Raw genomic sequence first — 24,295 nt, forward strand, 5'->3', positions numbered from 1 at the left:
CTATTTCTCCTAATAAGAGAGAGAACAAAAAAAAATTGGTTACAAAATAAAAAACGTTCCGCAGAAGAGTTGAAACATTCTACAACTAATTCGTAACTTTTCCAACTAAAAGAAAAAAACAAATTCCATGACTCCCTCTATAATATAACTTGCCAACTTTTTTCCTGACTGTTTAGACCTCCCGTTGATTTTAATTTAAAAAAGGAGAGTTTGTTGCAGTACAAGTTCTTCTTTTAAATTTCAACAAAGTTGCTCTTCAAAATTAACGCACAGTGGATTATTATTCTTGTAATTAAAATTTCTCTAGTTTTACTAATCAATTTTTTTTATTAATTCTTTCAATTTTTCTAATTTTTCTTTATCAATTTTCTTTAATTAATTCTTTCAATTTTTCAACTTTTACTAAGCAAATTTTTTTTATTAATTCTATCAATTTTTCTAATTTTTCTTAATTATCTTTTTTTAATTATTTCTTTCAATTTTTCTTAATTTGTTTAAAATAATTCTTTCCAGTTTTTTATTTTTACTAATCAATTTTTTATTAATTCTTTTAATGGTTTGAAAAAAAAAAATTATTCATACTTTTTTCAGAAAACCAAAAAGCGGACATTGAAATGTGTGTAACTAAATTTGATAAATTTATTTATTTATATAATTAGTCATTTTTTACTAATTTATTATTAAAATTTACTAATTCAAAAACAAAAAGTCAGCCACTAATTCAAACTAATAAACATTTTTAGTAATTCATATTTAGAGAGCATTATTGTTATTTAGAATATTGTATCCTTAAAATTCTATGCTTAAAACCAGATTAAGTCAATTTTAGGACTTAAAATCATACTCTCTCAAGGATAAAAATTCAGTTAAAAATGGTCATTATTTTTTAGTAGTATTTCACTAATTTCGATTTGAAAATAGTAAAAGTGAAAAATAATAAAAGTAAAATACTGTCAGTAGAAACACTAACAGTAAAAATACTACAAGAAAAGTAGTAAAAGCGGAAAATACTAAAAGTAAAAATAGTAAAAGTGAAAAATAATAAAAGTAAAATACTATCAGTAGAAACACCAACAGTAAAAACACTATCAGTAAAAATACTTAACAAGAAAAATAGTAAAAGTGAAAAATACTAGCAGCAAAAACACTGACAGTAAAAATACTACAAAAAATAGTAAAAGTGAAAAATACTAAAAGTAAAAATACTATCAGAAAACTACTAACAGTTAAAACACTATTAGTAAAAATACTACAAGAAAAATAGTAAAAGTGACAAATACTAAAAGTAAAAATACTAGCAGCAAAAACACTAACAGTAAAAATACTACAAAAAAATAGTAAAAGTGAAAAATACTAAAAGTAAAAATAGTAAAAGTGACAAATACTAAAAGTAAAAATACTATCACCAAACTACTAACAATTAAAACACTATCAGTAAAAATACTACAAGAAAAATAGTAAAAGTGACAAATACTAAAAGTAAAAATACTACAAAAAAATAGTAAAAGTGAAAAATATTAAAAGTAAAAATAAAAAAAAGTAAAAGTAAAAATACTATCAGCAAAAATACTAACAGTAAAAATACTAAATGTACAAAAATTCTAAAAGTGAAAATAATAAAATTCACTTCATCAATTTTTCCATCTACAAGGCTCAGATTGACTTTCAGACCCAAATTTTCGAAAAAATCGCAAAAAAGTCGCATGAAATTTTAGACAAAACGACCAAAAGAGGCAGAAATTGTAAAAAAAATATCAAGAAAATTATCAATCCTCCAAGTCAAATATTAAAATAATAAAAACACAATTTTAACGTTTCGACAAATATTTTATTTGGCGTTTTTTTATTTGCAATGAGACACAAAAATAATTTTTAATCGTGATAATTATTTTTTAAAGCAGAAAAATACTTAAATGAATCGAATAATCGATTTGATTATTATTTATTGGAAAATTTATTGTTTCTATTATTTTTTATTTTTTTTTTTAATGTAATAAAATTGTACGCAAATATTTAATTATTTTCATAAATAATAAAAATTTCACAGGAATTTAATTATTTACAAATTTTTTATAAATTTCTTTACAATAATTACATTATTTTCATAAATAATAAAATTTTTTTTAAGGAATTGAATTATTTTCATAAAAAATAATTAAAAATTTTACAATCTTTAATTATTATAAGTTGTTTAACCTGTTGCCTGTTTCCGACCCACGGGTGGGTCGTGAAAAAGTATGGCCATAACTGTTTCCGACCCACCCGTGGGTCGTGTTCACTATCACTAAAATAAATATAATTTGTATATAAATTGATAGACATTTTTCTTTATATCAATATTATAAGAAATTATAAGGGTCATTAATGATATTTTAGAAAATAATTGAATAATTAATTATAATTTAAATATATTATACTATTTGAAAAAGTATCAGATTCCGCTGGGCAGTTTGGGACAATCATGTTGTATTTTCCTCAAACAGTTAAGGGGTTAATTTAAAAAATATTTGAATTTAAAATTTTTGAAAATCGTATTCCTATGGAAAAATAATAATAATTAAATATTTATTTAAAAAAGAAGTTATTGATGTTTTTGAATAATTTAAAAGAAATTCGTAAATAAATGTAACAGAACTTTTTTTTGAGTAAAATATTTTCCTTTATTTTCTAAAAATTTAAAAAGTTTCTATTTCAATTAAAATTTGTAATTTGTAATTTATTATTTTTTTATTATTTAAAAACAAATTTAATAATTTTGTACGCAAACATTTAATTATTTTCATAAATAATAAAAATTTCCCAGCAATTCAATTATTTACAAATTTTTTATAAATTTCTTCGCAATAATTCCATTATTTTCATAAATAATAAAATTTTTTTTAAGGAATTAAATTATTTCCATAAAAAATAATTAAAAATTCTAGAAAATAATAATTGAATTAAAATGATGAAAATAATTTTGAAGAAGTTACCTGCAGTAACAATTTTCTTATAGTATTATAAAGTAATGATTTTATCACACGTCATCTTTAATTATTATAAAACATGAATATTTCCTTTATTTTCTCAAAATTTGAAAAATTTCAATTTCAATTAATATTTGTAATTGACAAATAGAATTTGTAAACAATTTTTTCCTTTTAGTTTTAAAAAAAACTTTAAATTTTATTAAAGCAATTGTAATTAAGAAATAGAAATTATGCAAATCATTTCCTTATGGAAATTGAGAATTTTCTACAAAAATAATAATTTTATTCTTGAATTAATATTGTCCTTGAGAAATAAAAATTATGCATAAAATGTGTATATTTCCTATTTTTTAATCATAATTTTTTAAGAATTACAATTTTATTTAATATTTTTATTTTACATTATAAATAAAAAAGAGAAAAATTTTCATAATTTAGATCAATCAAAAGTAATTTGTTATAGAAAAAAACATATAATAAACAATGTGTGGACAGACAGAATTAATGAAAGAATGAAATACAAAGATTATTATTTAGTAGATAATAATAGAAAATTTACAAAAAAAAAATATTTCTGATATTTAAAATTGAAGTCAAAAAGTAATTAAAAAATGTGAAAAAAGTCGATTAGTCACATTTTACTAAAAAAAAAATTTGGAAAATGTCAATTAGTCGCATTTTTCACAAAAAAAGTCGAAAAAGTCGCACAATCCGAGCCCTGCGTCTATAAAAAATTTGTCGAATTAAAATAAAAAGCAATTCTAAAATTCTCAACATCGACCACAATCAACTAATGTACACATCTACTTGTATTGAGAAAATTGAAGGAGAATATCAATAAAATTAGTCGTTAGAGTACATGATTAAATGATGACGATGATTAATTTGCTAGGTTAGTCTCGAGCAATCCAGTACCAGCCTTGTGGTCGAGTGACGCGTGGTGCCCGCGCAAATGTTGTCGTTGTTGTTGCTGCAGAAGAAGAAGGTGGTAACACGGGGGGTGTGGGAGCGCGATCAACGATCGACGGATCCATCTCGAGAATCATTCGCAAATCGTCGTCAATGCCAATATGCACGCGCACGGATTTCTCTTTTTGTTGTTGTCGCCGTCGTTGTTGTTGTTGTTGTTGCTGCTGCTGCTGTTGACTATCGGAGATAAAGTTCTCCGACCTAGAGGAACGCGGTGGCTCGTTATCCAGATCAAAAATATTCGTCTGTTGATGTTGATTGTGACGTCGTGACAATGGCAACGATGACAACGACGACAACGACAACAGTGTCGGCAAATTTTGCGTTTTCAATTGCGTCGAACCCAAATCAGGTTCCGAGCTGCAATTATTAATTCGATCTAATCGTGAAACAAGTTCTTCGAACTCGACGATTTGCCTGGAAGTTTCGGACGCGGTGGCATGCATAATCGCGCTACCGTCCTTTCGCGATCGGACGTCTCGAGGCGTCGCGACGCTACTAAAACGAGAGCCAACCACTAGACATGAGAACCAACGTCTTATGACGTAAAAACGATTTTCCCCTTTCGTCTCAACAGCCGAAACTTTGAAATGCGTATACCTGCGACGTATATAAACTTTAAGACAGTGTCGAATTTGTATATATTGCTAAACTATATAAACACAACTAACAAATTCATATCTCTCCTCTCGCGAAAATGCCTCCTTCTCTTCAACTTTACCAAACTTTTCTTCTAATTAAAAAAAAAATATGTATAAAAATAAAAAAAAATAACCGGAAGATTATTAGGTAAAATAACTATTCTGTCCAATTCTTACTCTATCAAATAACGATTCGAAAAACTGTAAATTAGAAGATTTAAACAATAGAAAAAATAAATACTATGTAAAATAAGAATTAGGAAAAATAAAAATGATAAAAATTAATTATTAGTAAAAATAAATATTAGAAAAAATAAAAATTCGAGTAATAAAAAATTATTTAAAATATAGTAACAAAAAAATTATGCAAAATAACAAATAAAATAAAATTATAAAAACGGGTTATTACACAATAAAGAAAATCGTATAAAAAATTATTTGATATTACAAAAATTTTGAGAAATACTAATTCGATATAATAATAATTATGAGAAGTGAAAATTCGGTAAAGTTATAGTTACAAGAAATACAAGTCAGAAAATATAGAAATTATAAACAAGAATGATTAGAAGTAAAGAAAATTATAAGGAATGTTAATTCGAAAACGTTAAAATTAGTTTGAAAAACATTTCTGAGACAAAAATGAAATAATGTTTATCAAAATTAACAATTCGAAAATGAAAATATTAATGTAAATTATAATAAATATAAAAAATAATAATTTTTAGAAATTATAATTCGGTGATTTGAAGATTATAAAAAATATTCTTTCCCAGTAATAAACATTCTGATTATCGGTCATTCAAAAACATTTAATATTTCTGACAATTATTTTTTCGATTAAAAGAAATTATAATTAATTCTAGTGTATTAAATTTAAATTTCGCGCCATTGCAATAATTCCTTAAATTTTCGCCTAAAAGTGATTTGAAATTCAAAAAAAGTGTTGCATTGCATTTATTTATAAACTTTTTTAATTGTAAAATTATTCGAAAAACATCAGTAAGTTCATTTTTAAATAAATATTTAATTATTATTTTTCCGTAGGAATTACAATTTTTCAAAACATTCAAATCATCATTATTTTCATCATTTCAATTCAATTATTATTTTCTATATTTTTTAACAAAATAATAAAAAAAAATAAAAACTTGAAATAATTTTAAAAAAAATTCAATTAAACTTTTTCGAAAAAAAATTAATTCCACTTAATTGTTAGTTAATATAGTCAGAAAAATTCAGACTTTCAAAGATTTTAATTAAAATTTTAAAACCTTTTTAAAATTGAATTATTTCTAAAAATTTATGCTATAATGCTTTTAATATTCTATTATTATCTAAAATTTTGACTGAAATTAATTTTTAAATCAATTTTTATTAAAAAATTCCACTAGAATTCAATTCTTTAAATACAAAAATAATTTATTGAATAAAGAACTGAATGTTTTTTACTTCTTTACATAATTGAAGTCATTCGTCGAATTTTAATAAAATTTTTAAGAATAATTACATTTTTCGAGGAATTCAATTAAAATTGTAGGTATTAAAAATATTTGAAATTCTGTAATGAGTTTTATCATTTATGAAAATAATTAAATTATTGCAAAGAAATTTATAAAAAATTGAATTCCTGCATTAAAATTGTTTTTAAATAATTGAACTTTTTTGGAAAATTTGATTAAAATAGTAAATATTGGAAATCATTCAATTGAAGGAAAATTTTTGAAAATAATTGAAATTTTAACAAGAATTTTATTAAAATTTTTGAAAATAATTAAATTTTGCCAAGAATTTTAATAATATTTTTGAAAATAATTAAATTTTGCCAAGAATTTTATTAAAATTTTTGAAAATAATTAAATTTTGCCAAGAATTTTAATAAAATTTTTGAAAATAATTAAATTTTGCCAAGAATTTTATTAAAATTTTTGAAAATAATTGAATTTTAGAGATGAATTTTATGACTTATGAAAAATAATAGAATTTTTGCAATCATTTGTAACTTCTCTACAATTCAATATTTTTTAGTGGTTTTAACTAAAATTTTTCTATAAATCCAATAATTTGTAATAATTAATTAAATATATGTTAAAAAATGTAACTAATTTCAGAGGAATTTAAATTGTTATTAAAAGTTTTTCAAAAATTTATGTGAATATTTATTTAATAAAAAACAATTTATTTATTCAACAATGGCTTATTCGAATCTTAAATCTTTTAGTCCATTATCAAATAAATATTTATTTGTATCAAATAATTTTTATTCTAGTCAATTAAATTTATTGCAAAATGAAATAAATAAATAACAAATAAATAAAATTAAATCCTAACCAATAATGTAAATGAGACAAATTGGGTAGAAATAAAAGAACGCTATTTTATTTTATAAAAAATTGTGACAAAAAAAAATTTGTTTAAAAAAAAATAAAAATTGCTATAAATAAATTTATATGAATTATACTAAAAATCAAAGGAAACTTCAGAGAGAAGTGAATTTAATGCAAATCATTATTGCAATCGATAACAGTAAGTGTTATATGAACCACTTTAAAAACTCTGAGAATTTGTATTATGAAGTGAATACACATTGACACAAGGAAAAAAAAATTCTAAAATTATCGAGAAGAAACATCGGAACACGTCTACAAGCATAAAGATCAATATTAACGTTTCTGTTATTTCAGAAACTCATTCCGTCATGATTTAAAAATTACAAATTTTCATTAAGGAATCTATTTTATTTACCCAAATATTTTATGTAAACACTTCCTAAGTAATTTTTTCAAAATATTGCACTCTCTCAAAAAATTAAATTATATTTCCATTATTTATATATAAAAATAATTTTCAGTTAAAAAAATTTTGTTAAAAAAAATATTTTAATTAATTAATACTCATTTTCCAAACGCAAGTTAAATTATAAATAAAAATTTAATACTAAAATTGAAAATGAAAAAAAAATAATTTCAAAAAAATTCCCACTTTAAGGACGTGTGCGTTATGTAGAAAAAATTTATCTAAATTAATGTTTCTGTTTAGAAATTAAAATTAACCAAAACAGCAATGAACTTTCATTTTAATAAAAAATAATCTGGAGTGAGAAATGAGCGAGTAAAAATCAACACTGGCATTAAAAGGAACTAAACGATTTTAAACTAAATGGTATTTTGATGACTGTTAACCTCTCTAATTGGTCATGGAAAATTACTGAGAATTTAGAGATGACACAAAATCTCATAGCAGGATCTATATTATGTATTATTTATATTTAATTCCACCTAATTATAATCACATTAATTAATATATTCGTTAATATATTTACGGTAATTTAAATATTGTCAAAATCATTTGCAAGTGAATGATAAATAATAAATATTTACACGACAAAATTTATCATTGTTTAGTTCAATTTTAGTATAATTGCTGAAAAATATAGTTTAAATTATAGTTTACTCGAGAACTTAATTAGTTTTTAGTATATTAAAGAACTAAATTTACTTTTAATAAATACTAAAAGACTAAATTTAATTTTTACTTTAGTGTGCTAAAAAATAATATTTACGTTTAACCAAATTTACTTTAAAAATGATAAAAAAATATTTGCTTTTAAGTAAATTTACTTTTAGTTTGTTAAAAACTAAATTTACTTTGAGTATTAATTATAACTTTTAGTAATTATTAAAAAATCCAAATTTAACTTCTAGTAGGTAATTGTTAAAACTTAAAAAACAAATTTTAACTTTTAACCAGAAAACTAAATTTAAATTAAAAAAATTTAATGTCTCTTTAATTACATTTTTAATTAATTTAAGCTAACTTTAGAAGCTAAATTTACTTTTAGTGAACTAAAAAACTAAATTTACTTTTAGTGAACTAAAAAATTAAATTCAACTGTTAGTAATTACTAAAAAACTAATATTAACTTTTAGAACACTAAAAAACTAAATTTCAGTTTTAAAAAATTTAATTTTCAATTAGTTATATTTTTTAATCAATTTAATTTAACTTTAGAAGCTAAATTAACATTTAGTTTACTAAAAAAAACTAAATTTAACCTTCGATCCTATAAAAGTACCTAATTATTTGAAACGATTAAAATGTAGAGGAAAAATTACATTCTAACGTTTTAGATTCATTTTATAACACCAGTAATGCAACGTCATTGCGCCAATAATGATGATTCATCATTAGCATTTAACGAATGCAAATAAAAGTGTTTGAAAATTATTTCTCTCTTTTGTTGAATAATAATAAAAATAATAATAATAAAAAAACGAAAACGTACAATGCTTGAATGTACAAACAGTTTCTGCTCCATATAAATCTTATATGGTCAGTATAAATGTAACTCAATTCAACATTCTAATGTATCATTCATAAGGACACTCAAGAGCACTATACCGGAAGACAAAGATCATTCTATCTATCCCAGAAATATAATAGGCCAACAAAATTTCTTTCTCATTCAATTCGAATGACGAAAAAACAAAAAAAACAAAAGAAAAACATCGCTAAACAAACAAAAGGATTTTTTATTTTAAAAAAATTATTTCCCTCCAAATAAATATTTGACCAAATATTCCATTAAATATTTGACTAAAAATTTGACTCAATATTCGATTTAATATTCAGTTCAACATTAGACAGATATTTGACTAAACATTCGATTAAATATTAAATTAAATATTAGACAAATATTTGACTAACTATTTGACTAAAAATTTGACTAAAAATTTGACTAAATATTTGATTAAATATTTAACTAAATATTTAATTAAATATTTAACTAAATATTTAATTAAATATTCCAATAAATATTCGACTAAAAATAAGACAAATATTTTACTAAATATTTGACTACTTGACCAAAAATTTGACTAAATATGCGATTTAATATTCAATTAAACAATAGACAAATATTTTACTAAATATTCCAATAAATATTCGACTAAAAATTAGACAAATATTTTATTAAATATTTGGTTAAATATTTTACTAAATATTTGGTTAAATATATTACTAAATATTTGGTTAAATATTTTACTAAATATTCGATTTAATATTTAACTATTTGACTAAAGATTCGATTTAATATTTAACTATTTGACTAAATATTTGGTTAAATATTTGACTACTTGACCAAACATTTGACTAAATATTTGATTTAATATTTAATTAAACAATAGACAAATATTTGACTAAATATTCGATTAAATATTAGATTAAATATTAGATTAAATATTAAACAAATATTCGATTAAATATTTAACTAAAAATTCGACTAAATATTTGACTAAATATTCGATTAAACATTAAACAAATATTTAATTAAATATTTGCCTAAATATTCAAATAAATATTAGACAAATATTTTACTAAATATTTGGTTAAATATTTGACCAAATATTCAACTAAATATTCGATTAAATATTAAATTAAATATTCGATTAAACATTAGAAAAATATTTGTGTTTAAATATTTGAATAAATATTTGACTAAATATGTATGTAGTTAAATATTTTTATTAAAATTCTTTGTTTGACTACGATTAATAATTGTCAAAGAAAAACAGTACTAGAATTTTTTAAACTTTGTGTAAAATCTGCTAAATGTTTTATTATTGAAAGGCAGAAGTTTTTCCTTTAAAAAAAAACAAAACAAGTTTTTCCATGATAAAAACTAAATTACTATTGATTAAATCGTTGATTCATTCGATTAATTAAAAATTGTGTTAAATTGCATAGAGTAAAGGCGGATTCCAGAAGAGTAAGATAACAATTTACAGATGCGCTTTATTGCACTTGAAGAAAGACACTCAAGTTCAGTAAATTGGACAGTCACTGCAAATGGCAAATTGCCAATTATTTGCAACTATTGCAACATATACATTTCGTTTGGCAAATTCAAAATATACCTTTATCGCGTTTCAAAGAGGGATATAATATTTTAAATATATACATTATGTCATCGCGAGTTTACAACCTTTTATAGAAAATTTCCCACAATATTCACGTGTATTACGGAAATTAAATTGACAAAATTAAAAGAAAAATTCATTTCAAATTCTATTTTTTTCGCTAAAAACAATTAATTAAAATAAAAGTTACCAAATTCTTCACCCTTTGAGACCCCCTCCTACCTCTTCCTTGCCCAAATTTTCTTTCAATCCCTTCTCTATAAATTTTTATATTCAAAATCAACAGAAATAAATAAGTGATAAATAATTTCTATTAATAATAGAAAAAAATAATAAAGACAGAAGTAATACAAAATAATAAGGAAATAAATAATAAAAAAATAAAAAAGAAATAAATAATAAAAAATAATAAAGAAATAAATTTAAAAAATAAAGAAATAAATAATAAAAAATAGAGAAATAAATATTAAACAAATAAATAAAGAAATAAATTAAAAGTTAAGGATAAAAAAGATAAGGTATAATAAACAGTAGAAAAAAATAGTAAACAAATAATTTTTCCAGTTCAAAAATCACAGGAATAATTTTTTTACGTAAGAAATTTCAAAATTTCTTCCTCTTGTTTTACGTAAGAAAAAGTTGAAAATAAAACCCTCCGGGTTTGTAATAATTTATAAGATTTCGATACATTTCTTTTTCGCAGTGAATTCACTCTCCTTATGTAATTTTAAACATGATTCCCTAATATTGTGGTATACATTCGCCAAAGTACTACGTTCATCTTAGAAAGTGAGTTAATAATCGTTGCAAATATTTGAACCGGTTTGTACTGGATTCGCCCAACATCCATGCTCTTCTACATGATCTAACATTCTAGTTTATTGATATTGCGCCCTCCTCATATTATAACGGCGTTAAAGCAACAATTGGACCTTTAAAACACTCGCTACAATCATCACGCAGAGCGATTCGCATAAAAAGTCAAACACATCACTCATTTTCCCTTTGATCTATTGTATTACATCTGCTACATGGTTAGATATAAATATAGTAATAATATAAATATTTAATTATTATTTTTCTGTACACGGAGAGAGAATATAATATTCAATTTTTTAAAAGCATTTTACAAATTGGGGAAAAAGTGCGACAAAACGAAATTTTTATATAAAAAATATTGAACTTTAAAAAAAATTATGTGAAATTTAGTAAAGTTATATTAGAATTTAATTAATATTCTTGATATTTGATATAATTATATATACTAAATTTCACATAAGTTTTTTTAAAGTTTAGTATTTTTTATACAAAAATTTCGCTTTGTCGCACTTTTTCCCCAATTTGTAAAATACTTTCACATATATTCTCGTTCCGTGTAGGAATTAAAAAATTTCAAATGATAAATTATAAGAAACTTCTATAAAATTATTTTCATTATTTCCATTCAATTATTCTTTTCTAAAATTTTTAGCTAAATATCTTATTTAAATAAATTATTATTAATAATTTTTGAAAAAATTCTTTGCCAATTTTTAAATCCATTTGTTTACAATCCAATTTTACAAAATTTCGATTACTCGTAAATTCTTTAATAAACACTTCAATTATTTCTAAAAATTCACGATAATAATGCTTTTAATATTCAATTATTATCTAAAATTGAATTTTCATAAAGAATTTTATCAACAAATTTTTAAATAATTGAATTGTTTTGACGAATTTTAATAAAATTTTGAAAAATAATTAATTTAATTACATTTTTCTAGGAATTTGATTAAAATTGTATTAAAAATAATTGGAATTCTGCGATGAGTTTTATTATTTATAAAAATAATTGAATTCCTATAGAATGAATTTTATTATTTATGAAAATAATTGAATTATTGTGAACTCTTTTGGAAAATTTTATTAAAATAGTTGATATATTGAAAATCATTAAATTGAGAAAAATTTTTGAAAATAATTGAAATTTTGCCAACAAATTTATTAAAATTTTTGAATAATTGAATTTTTCCAAAGAATTTTATTACTTTTGAAAATAATTAAATTTCTGCAATCATTTGTAACTTATTCTTAAAAATTCAATTTCTTTTAGTGTTTTTAACTAAAATTCTTCTATAAATCCACAATTTTTAATAATAAATTAAATTTTTTAAAAATTTTAACTCATTTCTGAGGAATTTGAATTATTAAAATTTGTTTAAAATCTAAGTTCTTTAAAATTTCTAATTAAATAGGTATATTAAAAATTGAAACTGTAAAATTTCATATGGAAACCTTTTGAAGTTCATCTATTTATGAAAATTGTAAACGTAACTCTTTTAGAATTTACTGAATTTTGAAATATTTTAGTAAAACTATTCATTAAATATTAATTATTTAATTAATTAATTAATTCACTTTCTATAATTATTCATTAAATAATTTTATGATAGTTCTTCAAGAATTAAGTTATTTAAAGAGAACTTATTGTCAGAAATAGAAAAAATTGAAGGTTTTGTATAAGAATTAACAAATTTCATCAAATAAATTATAAAATTTATAAATTAATAATCCTCAATCATTGAAATGAAAAAATAAACAAAATACGAATTTAAATCTGAAAAACAATATATATATTTTTTTACTAACAAACAAATGAGATATGTTTGATTACCTGTTTTCACTGAATTTATTTTTAGACAAGCTTTAACTCTTAGTGTATTTTTACGAAAAAAAATTATATTAAATTTATTGAGATGATTTTATTTAAAAAGAATAAATACTTCTCAAAAATAGAAAAAAATATTTCTGATTGATTGTTGTTTTACCTCGAATTTTAAAAAAATACCGCTATTGTAATGAAAAAGAAAAACAAATGAAGCTGTATGAAAAATATGGAATCTGTATAAATACGCGATTGTAGAAAAGAGATTAAAACTTTTTATTTTAAATAAATATTTTTCTTTATTCTGTAGAATTTTATTTCATGACAAGTCTTTCCAAAAATTGTAATTTCCTGTCGTCTTTTTTGAAATTAATTTTAATAGTAAAAGTAGACCAAAATAACAAAACATTTATACTATAATAATAGATAAAAGTAAAATTAAGTTTTATACTTAAAATTCAATCAGTTGAATAAAAAGAACGATGAAAAAAAAATTAAATAAAAATAAAAATCATAATTTAAACGTTGAAATATTTACGAAAATGATTTTTTTACATTTTAAAAAGTAAAAGGAATTTCACATTTTTGTCGAGAATGCTACAATTTTGATAAAGCGCATTTAATCTGATAAATAAATTCTGCTTTTAACAGACACAAAAAAAATTTGTTTAAAAAGCCTTCTATACATTCCATTTTAATGGATTTTGTCACACTAACATATAAATATTTCAATATAATTTATTATCCGCAATGCAGAATGCAAACTGACAAGCAAGAAATTTTCACTGTCAAAACTAATTGAAAATTCTCATCCAACATAATATGAATATCTTTCAAAGTATGTAAATTTTTACAACATTTTATCTTTCCCACAAAATTAATATTCAAATATTGAAAAAAAAATGGAATAAAACAATAAATTTATTTTGAACTTGAAGAAAATTTATATTTCAATTATAATTGTCTAGTTCAATTTTTTTTTGTTTAATTTCTAATTAATTATATATTATAGATATTCTAATTAATTATTTATTCAATTAATTCACATTAATTATTTAATTTCTCATGCTTGAAATATTTGTCAAGCATAATATGTCAGGGAAAAGGTTAATGATAACGGATTACATTAATTATTGCAATGAGACCTGACACGGGGCTAAATTCTCGAGATAAAATTCTCGTTTTATGTAGTAAAATAAGACTGTTAATTTGATAACTTTTAATGAGAACCTAAAAACCCAAATGAAGAAATAACTAAACTTTTATGAAGCAAAGTGTCATAAACTCGAAATGATAAACCTTATATAGCAAGGTAGTTATTTCTAGAGACAACGGCAGATAACACACTTTAGGAATATTAACAAATCATTGTCAACATAATATGAACCAAAAATATTATTTCAACCCTTTAATGCATACGTAAAAAATTTTTCTTACTCTATATTTTTTTTTCCTTTTTAATTCTGTAGTTTTTCTCTCAATTTGATATCTTTAGAAAAACTTTGCGTCTTTGAAATTTTTTACGCTAACTCCTAATAAAGACAACAAATAAATCGTAATAGTAATAAAAATAATAAAATAATAAAAACAACAAACAAATCGTAAAAGACAACAAATAAATAGTAAAAGACAACAAATAAATAATAAGATAACAAATAAATCATAAAAAACAACAAATAAATCCCAAAAGAAAAAAATAAATCCTGAAAAACAACAAATAAATCCTAAAAGACAACAAATAAATCCTAGTAAAGACAACAAATTAATCCTAATAAAGACGGCCTAAAGAAACCTAATTTGTCAGTTTTAACTTTAATTGCAGAAAATATATGTATATATTATAATCTTTTAGTCAAATAAAACACATTTTAAGGTTCATGTACATTTCTAGTGTATATACGTTATTTAATTGTTCGTCAAAGTGAAATGAATCTCATCAAGTAGAACTATAATTTCATGAGAAACATGGTATGAATCTCGACAACAAAAGTTTAAAAGCGCGATTTAGCGTCAGAGCCTCTCGGGGAGAATCGAGTTTAAGCTGAAGAATAAACAACACAGCTATTACGGAACCTGACACTGAATAAAGCTGGAGAGCCAAAGGAGAAAAGAAAATGAGATCCACCCTTTACGATAAATAATATGTATTCACTTAATTGACAATTTAATAAAAATAATATTTTTTAAATTAAATTTAGTTTAATTATTATAATTTAAATTATATTATCAATAATAATTTAATTCAAATTATAATATTGAGATGAGAGCATAGTTATATCCGATTTGTAGGACAAAGGTTTCAATTAAAAAGTTCCAAATCAAATGTTCCGATTTACACACTGAAAAGTTCTAAAATACGAAAGTTTAAAAATAAAAAAGTGCTAAAATACAAAAGTAATTTAATTCATATGCATAATGTGACAAGAATTATTTTATTTTGTTTTCTTCTGATTTTCCCCTATCACTGATTTCTAAATTCAATTTTTCCAAACCTGAATAATTTTGTTAAATAAATATTTAAATAATTATTATATTTGTTTTTCCATGGAAAATAAAATTAGAAAAATTTCAAATTAAAACCTTCTGAAATTTAATAATTTCTTAAAATTACAATTTTAAGAAACAAATTCTTCTAAAATTAAATTATTTTCTACAATTTTTAACTAAACTTCATTTCCTAATAAATTATTTTAAATTTTTCTTCCAATTATTTGAATACAAAAATTAAATTTTCCATAATTATTGTAACTTTAACTGTTTATGCTTCTTTTTCATAAATATTATTAAGATTAATTACTGAAAATATTTAACCAAAAATGTGAAAGTAACTGATTTTTAAAAAATTATAATAAAGAAATTCTTAAAATTAATTTTTTAAATAATTTTTGATAGTGTATAGGTTTTTAATTTATGCAATTGAAAAATTTCCAAATAATTGAAATTCGGTAAAATCTTTTAACAATAATTGAATTTTTGAAAAATATAAAAAGAAATAATCAAATTTTTATGAAGAATTTCAGTTTTAAAAATAAACATGATTTCTACAAAATTTTAAAAATTGTCTAAAAAAGTAAATTTTAAAAAATTTAAATTTATTTTGTCGCAGAAGATAATTTAACTATCTTCGAACAAAAATAAATGTAATAAAAATTTTCAAAATTTGCAATTAAAACTCCTCGAAAGTTGATTTTCAAAAATTGTAATGAAATACTTGAAAAAATCAATTATTTTCAGTTAAATTTTAAAAAATTTCAATTTGTCTATAGTTATACTTTTTGCACTATAAAAATCGGAATAAATTGCATTTTATAAAAAAAATGTGGTTTTCGTAGCAAAACTTGGAAGAAAAGTCGAAAAAGTCGTAAGTTTTGAAAATAAGTCGAAGAAAGTCACATTTTTTGAAAAAAAATAGTCGAAAAAGTTGAAAAAAAGTAGAAAAATCTACCTCAGAAGTAGAGTAGAATTTACTCTGTAAATAATAATTTTTAATAAAAAATTGTACTACGCTGAAAAAAAATTTAAAAAACTCAACTACAAAAATTAAATCTGGAAAAAGTAAAAAAAAATTTCCAAGACATTTGGAACTTAAATTTTTTCAAAAACTTCCTTTTTAGAAATTTTAGTTAAAGTTACTATAAAAACTGCAATTAATAGAAGTTAATCGAGTATTTAAATATTTAAGTACAAAAGTTGAATTTTTTTTATAAAAATTGTAAAGCGTCACATTTTATAGAAATAAATCGAAAAAATGGCATTATTTTGAAAATAGTCGAAAAGAGCCAAACTATCCGATGTCTGTTATCGCATTGAAAATCTCGAGCATGAAATAAATTTCTACAAAATCGATGGCTTATGTAGATTCAAAATTCAAACATTCAAACCTTCATTTGAAAAGGTAATTTCTACCTTAAGGTTTTCAATTAGAATTTCATAGTAAAAATATAAAAGTTTAATTGGAAGTTGAAATATGAGAAATAATATTTTTTTTTATGAATTGTGAAAATTAAGTCGTATAAATATTTTTTAAAAAATTTACTTAAAAAGTTTCCAGAATTCAACTGAGATAAATTTTTAAAATTTGAATACAATAATTTGTATTTTTTAGCAGATTTTCAAACAGATTTAGATTTATTTTTATTTCTTTAGATTCCATTAAAAAAAATCATTTTAGTCCGAATTTATGTAAATTATTTGAATTCAGGAAAAGTTTTTAATTTTACGCACTCAGAAAAAATTGTTAACTTAAAGAAAAAAGTTTCTTAGCCTCGTTTTATAAATTTTTGTTTCAAGCAAAAAGAGGGTTCTTGATTCAAAGAAAATTTCTTTGATTTAAAGTTTTCTTAGAATCCAAAAAATTTGTCTTTATGGCAAAGAAATTTTATCATCAATATAAGGTCAAAGAAATATTTAATTGAAAATCGAAAATTTCTTTCAAACAATTAAATTGTTTTTTAGTAAAATAAATTTTTTAAATTTTAGTTTTCTTTAAATAAAAGAAAACTTAGTATTTAAAAAACTGTGAGTTAGCAAATTTCTAAGGATAGAGTTCATAAAAAAGAATATAAAAAAGTCTAACTCAAAAAAAAGTTCTGAAAAATACCAATGAAAATTAAACGTTTATTGTTATTAACAAAATATCTTTACTTATTGATCTTTATACTTATTAGAGAAATAAATAAAAAATATCTTTACTTATTGATCGAAATAAAATATTGTCTAGTAAGTTATTAGAAACTATAAACTTTTTCGAACCTTTAAAGTTTCAAATTATAAATTCAATACTCTATAATTTCTTCGAAACAAAAATCTTCAAAGAAAAATTTTGTTCCTTCTAATTTAGCTACAATTTTTCCATAACAAAGAGCTTCGGGTCCTTTTGTAGAAATTCCGTAATTTTTCCCACTCAACAATAAACAACTATGTTTTAAATAATCTACAAACACATTTCACCAATTCGCAGTCAGAACTCTAAAATTCAATATAAGAGAAATAATTTTTTTTCCCTCCAGTTTACTTTTTTATACATCTCGAAAAAATAAAAAAGAACACAACTCTGAATTAATGAAATATTCTGTAAACGTACCCTCAGTTTTCCGAGGGAAAAGTCAGAAACAAGGACAGAGAATATAACGATGAATTATGTGTAAGTTGATGCAAAAACAAAATGAAAAAGAAGAAGTCACAAAAAAAGCCAAGAAAACATAAGGAAACATCTGAAAACGTGAATATATCAAAAATATCCTTTAGAAACAATGCGAAAACGTATTCAATACAAAATAAAATGCATATCGTACAGCATGAAAAATTTCTATTTCTATTTTTTTTTAACGTATATACTATTTATTATATTGGAATTTTTACATACGAATAACTTTCAAAGCATGAGGAATAAAAAGCATTTTTTTTCTCCTTTTATTACTACTATTACTTCTTTTTCACCATTTTTCCATATAGCGTTCTTCTTCAAAAGAAACAAAACAAAAAAAAAGAAGAAGAGGGAAAAAAGTAAAAACAAAACAAGAGAATCATGTGACGAGGATTTCAGAAATTCTAGAGAATTTCTAACTAGACAAATGGAAGAGCGAACAGAGTGTGACGCTCAGGATACTATTTGCCTGTGCTTGCACAAATCACATTTAAAATGCCTGCGGGCAAGCGAACAAGCAAAATGAGTCCCTATCCCTTGATTGTTGATGTACTTCAAGTTATCCCTATTTTACTAATTGGATCACGCTCATTACCAGTCAGTCATAATATCGATACCTCAGTGTGATACAATCCTATCTTCTGGTAATACTTTAAACTGTCCCATCTCGAGGTGATGTTTTGTACCGTGCTATCTCTAATTTGACAGATTGTGGTATGAATAGAAAAAATAAATTACGGTACTTAAAATATTGATTACATTCAAAACAATAATTTTTTTATATTTTAGTAGATACTTTTTATCATAATATATAAAAATTGAGTGTGAATTAATGAAATTTAACCACTTAAATGCATTTAGAAAACAGCTAATACATTAACCCTACTTTTTGACAGCACGATACAAAGTATCACTTGAAGATAGGACTGTACAAAATATTACCAGAAGATAGGACTGTATTACACTGAAGTATCGATATATGAATCTAGCTTCGTTTCATTCCAATTATAGCGCGCGGCTAAATTCTTACTATACCTGTTTTAAATAAAATTAGCAATTTTAAAAAATAATAGAATTTAAAAATGTTTAAATTTTAATTAACTAATTACTAATTTAAATTTTTGTTGAAAACACTAAAAAAAAATTCTCGTAAAAATCTCAATTATCTTTATAAATAACAAAATTCTTCTCCAAAGTTCAATTATTTTCATAAGTGTCAAAAAAATTCTTGTCCTAATTTCAATTATTTTCAAAAATAAAATGCATTTTTCTAATTTCAATGATTTTCATTATCTACTATTTTAATAAAATTTCCCAAAAAAAATTCAATTATTTAAAAAAAAAATTTATAAAATTGTGTACAAACATTTAAATTTCACAGGAATTCAATTATTTTTATAAATAATAATTTTTTTTAAGGAATTCAATTATTATTTTCATAAAAAATAATTTAAAATTCTAGAAAATAATAATTGAATTAGAAATTAATTTGAAGAATGTAGCAAAAAATAGCTTTCAATCTAAAAAAAGTAATAAAAAAGTTGCTATCGGAAAATTAAACTTAACAACCAAAAAAATTCTTTCGAAGAATTTTATAAAAATTTTTAAATAATTGATTTCTTTCGACTACTTTTATACAAATTCTAATTCAAAAAATTGAATTCCTGAGACAATTTTATTATTCATGAAAAGTATTGAATTCTTACGAAGATTTTTACAAAGAATTTTTTTATTAATTGAATTCTGTTTTGGAACTTTTTTGAAAATATTGAAAATCATTGAATTGCGAAAATTATTTTAAAATAATTAACCTTTCGTTAGCTTAAATTTATTACTTTTAAAAAGAATTGAATTCTTGTCATGAATATTGTTATTTACGAAAATAATTGAATTTTGCAAATAATTAAATTTTCGGAAGTAATTTTTTTATTTATCGACATAATTGAATTCTTTCGAAGAATTATTTATGTAAATAATTGAATTCTCGGGAAGAATTTTATTAAAATCTAAAAGAATAATTGAATTATTTCAAAAAAATTTATTTAAATTGTATTTAACATATAATTGATTTCTTTCGAACAATTTTATTGAAAAAAACAATTTTATTTGAAAATAATTGAATTCCTGTGAAAAATTCTAATATTTTTGTAAATAATTGAATTCTTCCAAAGAATTGAAAAAAATATTTTTTTTAATAATTGATTTTTTCGAGAAATTGAAATTAAATTTTTAAGAATAATTACATTTTATGAGCAATTCCTGTAAAATTGTATTAAAAATAATTGAAATCCTGCGATAAATTTTATAGTTGCTAAGAATTTTATTAAAATACCTCAAAATAATTGAATTTTTGGGAATAATTTTGTTATTTATCGACATAATTGAATTCTTTCGAAGAATATTATTCATGTAAGTAATTGAATTCTTGAGAACAATTTTATTAAAATCTAAAAGAATAATTGAATTATTTCAACAAAATTTAATTAAAATTGTATTTAAAATAATAATTGATTTCTTTCGAACAATTTTATTAAAATATTTGAAAATAATTGACTTCCTGTGAAAAATTCTAATATTTTTTCTAAATAATTGAATTCTTCCAAAGAAGTTTAACAAAAACATTTTTTTAGATAATTGATTTTTTCGAAGAATTATGGCATTAAAAATAATTTAAAACCTACGATGAATTTTATTATTTATGAAAATAATTGAATAGTAGCAAAGAATTTTATTAAAATTTTCAAAAGTACTTGAATTCCTGTGAAGAATTTTATTAATTTATGAAAATAATTGAATTATTGCAAAAAAATTTCATTAAAATGTTTAAAAAGAATTGAACTTCTGTGAACCATTTTGTTATTTTTGAAAATAATTGAATTCTTCATAAGAATTTTATAAACATTGTTTTAAATAATTAATTTTTTCCAAAATTTAATAAATATTATGAAAATTTTATTTTAAATAATTGAATTCTTGTGGAAAACTTTATTTGTGCAAATAATTGAATTTTTCGATTAATTAATTTAAAATAGTATTAAAAATAATTGAAATTCTTCAATAAGTTTTATTATTTATGAAAATAATTAAATTCTTACTTAGAATATTATAAAAAATTTTGGTTAAAAATTGAATTTCCATGAAAAATGTTATTATTAGTAAAAGTACTTGAATTACTGTGAAAGAATTGTATAAAAAGTTTGTTAAATAATTGATTTTTTCGAAATTTTCTTGAAAATAATTAAATCTTTTTAAAGAATTTGATTATAATATTTGAGAATACTTTTTTAATTTCCAGTAATTGAATTCCTGTGGAAATTTTATTATTTATGAAAATAATTGAATTTTGGATGAATTTTGTCAAATTTTTTTTTAAATATTTGAATTCATTTGAAACTCTTTTGAAACTCTTTTGAACTATTTCTTTCAATACTAAATATTGAAAATAATTGAATTTCGAATATTTTTTGAAAATAATTGAATCGTTTTAAAGAATTTCATTATAATTTTTTAGAATAGTTTTTTGATTTCTAGTATTAACGAATTTAAAATAGTGGAAATTCGAGAAAAAAACAGAAATAGTAGCTTTTAATGGCTGAAATCTAAAAAAAGTACCCAAATAGTAGAATAACATAAAAATAGTAGTAAATAGTAGGTTTTAGTTGATAAGTGCGAGGCCTTTGGTTTAAATCATTCCAGAGAAAAATGTTCCTGTATATTTTGACTAAATTTTAATAATAATATTGAAATTTCATTTCTCACCCAAACAGAGAGATTAAAATCGAGATCGAGAGTGAAGGAGCAGGAAAGCGAGAAAGGAAGAAATATGAAGTGTAAATTAACTCAATTATTCAACGTGATTTAATTTCCTAATCGTTTGACTCGTCGACTAAAAATCTTATTCCCTCAGAGAATAATTTCAGTAAGATAAGTGAAGCGAATTACTAACATCAATTAATATAAGCAACAATGAATATACTTATCATTTGTTTTGCATTGTGTTTTCTTATTTTTTTTACACAACACAATGAAGTAGACAAATTTACAGATTATAATTGTCGTGATTTATGTTCATTTAAGGAACAAGACATTAACGTTCCCGAGCTTTGTTCCATAAGGGCTGCTCGCAAGAGCAAGCTCAGAAAGAGATATTTACTGCACTTTGGGACGTACATTCTCCTAAGAGAACCACGGCTTCTAGAAGAGGAACCGTACGTAATTTGTTATAATAAAGTCACCAAGACAGCAGAAAGGCGTGACGACGATTCACATTAGTTTTCAAAAAGCGAGAGCACAGCTTGGAAACATCAGAGTCCTTGATATTTTTATACGTCAGCTTTCTTAACCTAATTTAACAAAATCCTTAAGATATTAATTTTATATGTACACGCATTGTACACCCAAATAGACGCCAAGCTCCACAGTGCCCCTAAAAAGTATTTTAGGAGAAATAGGGGACTAAAAATTAAAAATTAGGGGACTTTTAGGGGACCATAAAAATTGGTTAAATAAAGATAAAAATATAGTTTATTTATACAGGATTGCCACAAAAATTTAACTTCATTTTTCCCTGATTTCCAAACACAACTTTGACTTTTTCCCTGACCCTAAAGAATATTCTGATTCACTCTAAAAATTATTAGATACTCAAAAAAAAGTTCTACTAAATTTATTTACAAATTTTTCCAAAAGTTAAATTATTCGAAAACATCAATAGTTTTATTTATAAAATAAATATTTAATCATTTCTTTTTCATTGGAATTAAGATGTTCAAAAATTTCAAATTCAAACCTTTTCAAATTGAACAACTCATAAGAATATTATTATAAAATATAAAGAAACGGAACACTCCGAGTCGAAGACTCGGAGTAATCCATTTCTTTATGTTTTGTAATAATTAAAGATGACCGACTGACAAAATCATTATTTTATTATTATAAGAATATTGTTACTCTAATTTCTTCAAAATTATTTGTATCATTTCAATTTAATTAAAATTTTCTAGAATTTTTAACTAAAATTCTACTTTAAATCAATAACATCAATTATTATTCAATTAAACATTTTCAAAAAAATTAATTCTACAGAATTGTTAGTTAAAACGACGAAAAATAATAAATTAATAAATTAATTCTACGAGAAATCAATTATTTAAATACAAAAATAAATAATATTGAATGTTTCTTAAAATTTAATTTTTACAAAGAATTGTATTAACAACTTTTGAAAATAGTTAATTTCTTTTAAGGAATTTAATTAAAATTTTAATGAAATTTATTATATTAAAGAATTTTATTACAATTTTTGAAGAATTTTATTAAATTTTTTAAAAATAATTGAATTCCTGAGAAGAATTAAAATAATAATTTTTTAAAACAATTGAATTCATGAGAAGAATTTTATTAATATTTTTGAAAATAATTGACATCTTCTTGAGAAGAATTTTTAAAAAATTTTTGACAATAATTTAATTCTTGAGAAGAATTTTCCTGTCTATTTATAAAGATAATTTAATTCTTGACGAGAATTTAAAAAAAAAATTTTAAATAATTTAATTTCTGCAAAGTATTTAATTATTTTTCAAAAGAATTGAATTCTTCTGATGAATTTCGATATTTATCAAAATAATTGAATTTCATTAAAATTCCTTAGAATAATTTATTTTATGGGAAGAATTATAATTAAATAATTAAATTTTCACATAGAATTTTATTAAAATTTTTAAAAATAATTGAATTTCTAAGGGTAATTATAATAAAATTTTTAAAACTAATTTAATTTCTGAGATTTTTATAATTTGTAAAAATAATTGAATTCTTAAGAATATTTTGATAAAAACTTTTTAAATAATTGAATTCCTTTAAAAAAAATTTAATCAAATTCTATCAAAATTTTTAAAAATAATTGAATTTCTGAGAAGAATTTTATAAAATTTTTTTAAAATAATTGAATTTCTGAGAAGATTTAAAAAAAAATTTGAAAATAGTTTAATTTCTGCAAAGTATTT

At 21.5% G+C, this 24,295-nt stretch overlaps 1 protein-coding gene across 6 annotated transcripts in view; it reads right to left on the bottom strand.

Moving 5' to 3' along the window:
* The window catches only part of LOC122509450 (microphthalmia-associated transcription factor), a 205,275-nt gene that overhangs the window by 164,055 nt on the left and 16,925 nt on the right, over positions 1 to 24,295 (bottom strand). The window contains exon 1 of one of the 6 annotated variants that reach the window (XM_043623553.1): positions 3,885 to 4,715. The exons of the other annotated variants lie outside the window; for them this stretch is intronic. Coding sequence (XP_043479488.1) covers positions 3,885 to 4,384 — 500 coding nt within the window. The 5' untranslated portion in view covers positions 4,385 to 4,715. Of the gene's footprint in view, positions 1 to 3,884; positions 4,716 to 24,295 lie in introns of those variants that run through there. 6 annotated transcript variants of the gene reach the window in all.

This window comes from Leptopilina heterotoma, unplaced genomic scaffold, assembly GCF_015476425.1.
Source record: "Leptopilina heterotoma isolate Lh14 unplaced genomic scaffold, ASM1547642v1 Lhet_60, whole genome shotgun sequence".
Lineage (NCBI taxonomy): Eukaryota > Metazoa > Arthropoda > Insecta > Hymenoptera > Figitidae > Leptopilina > Leptopilina heterotoma.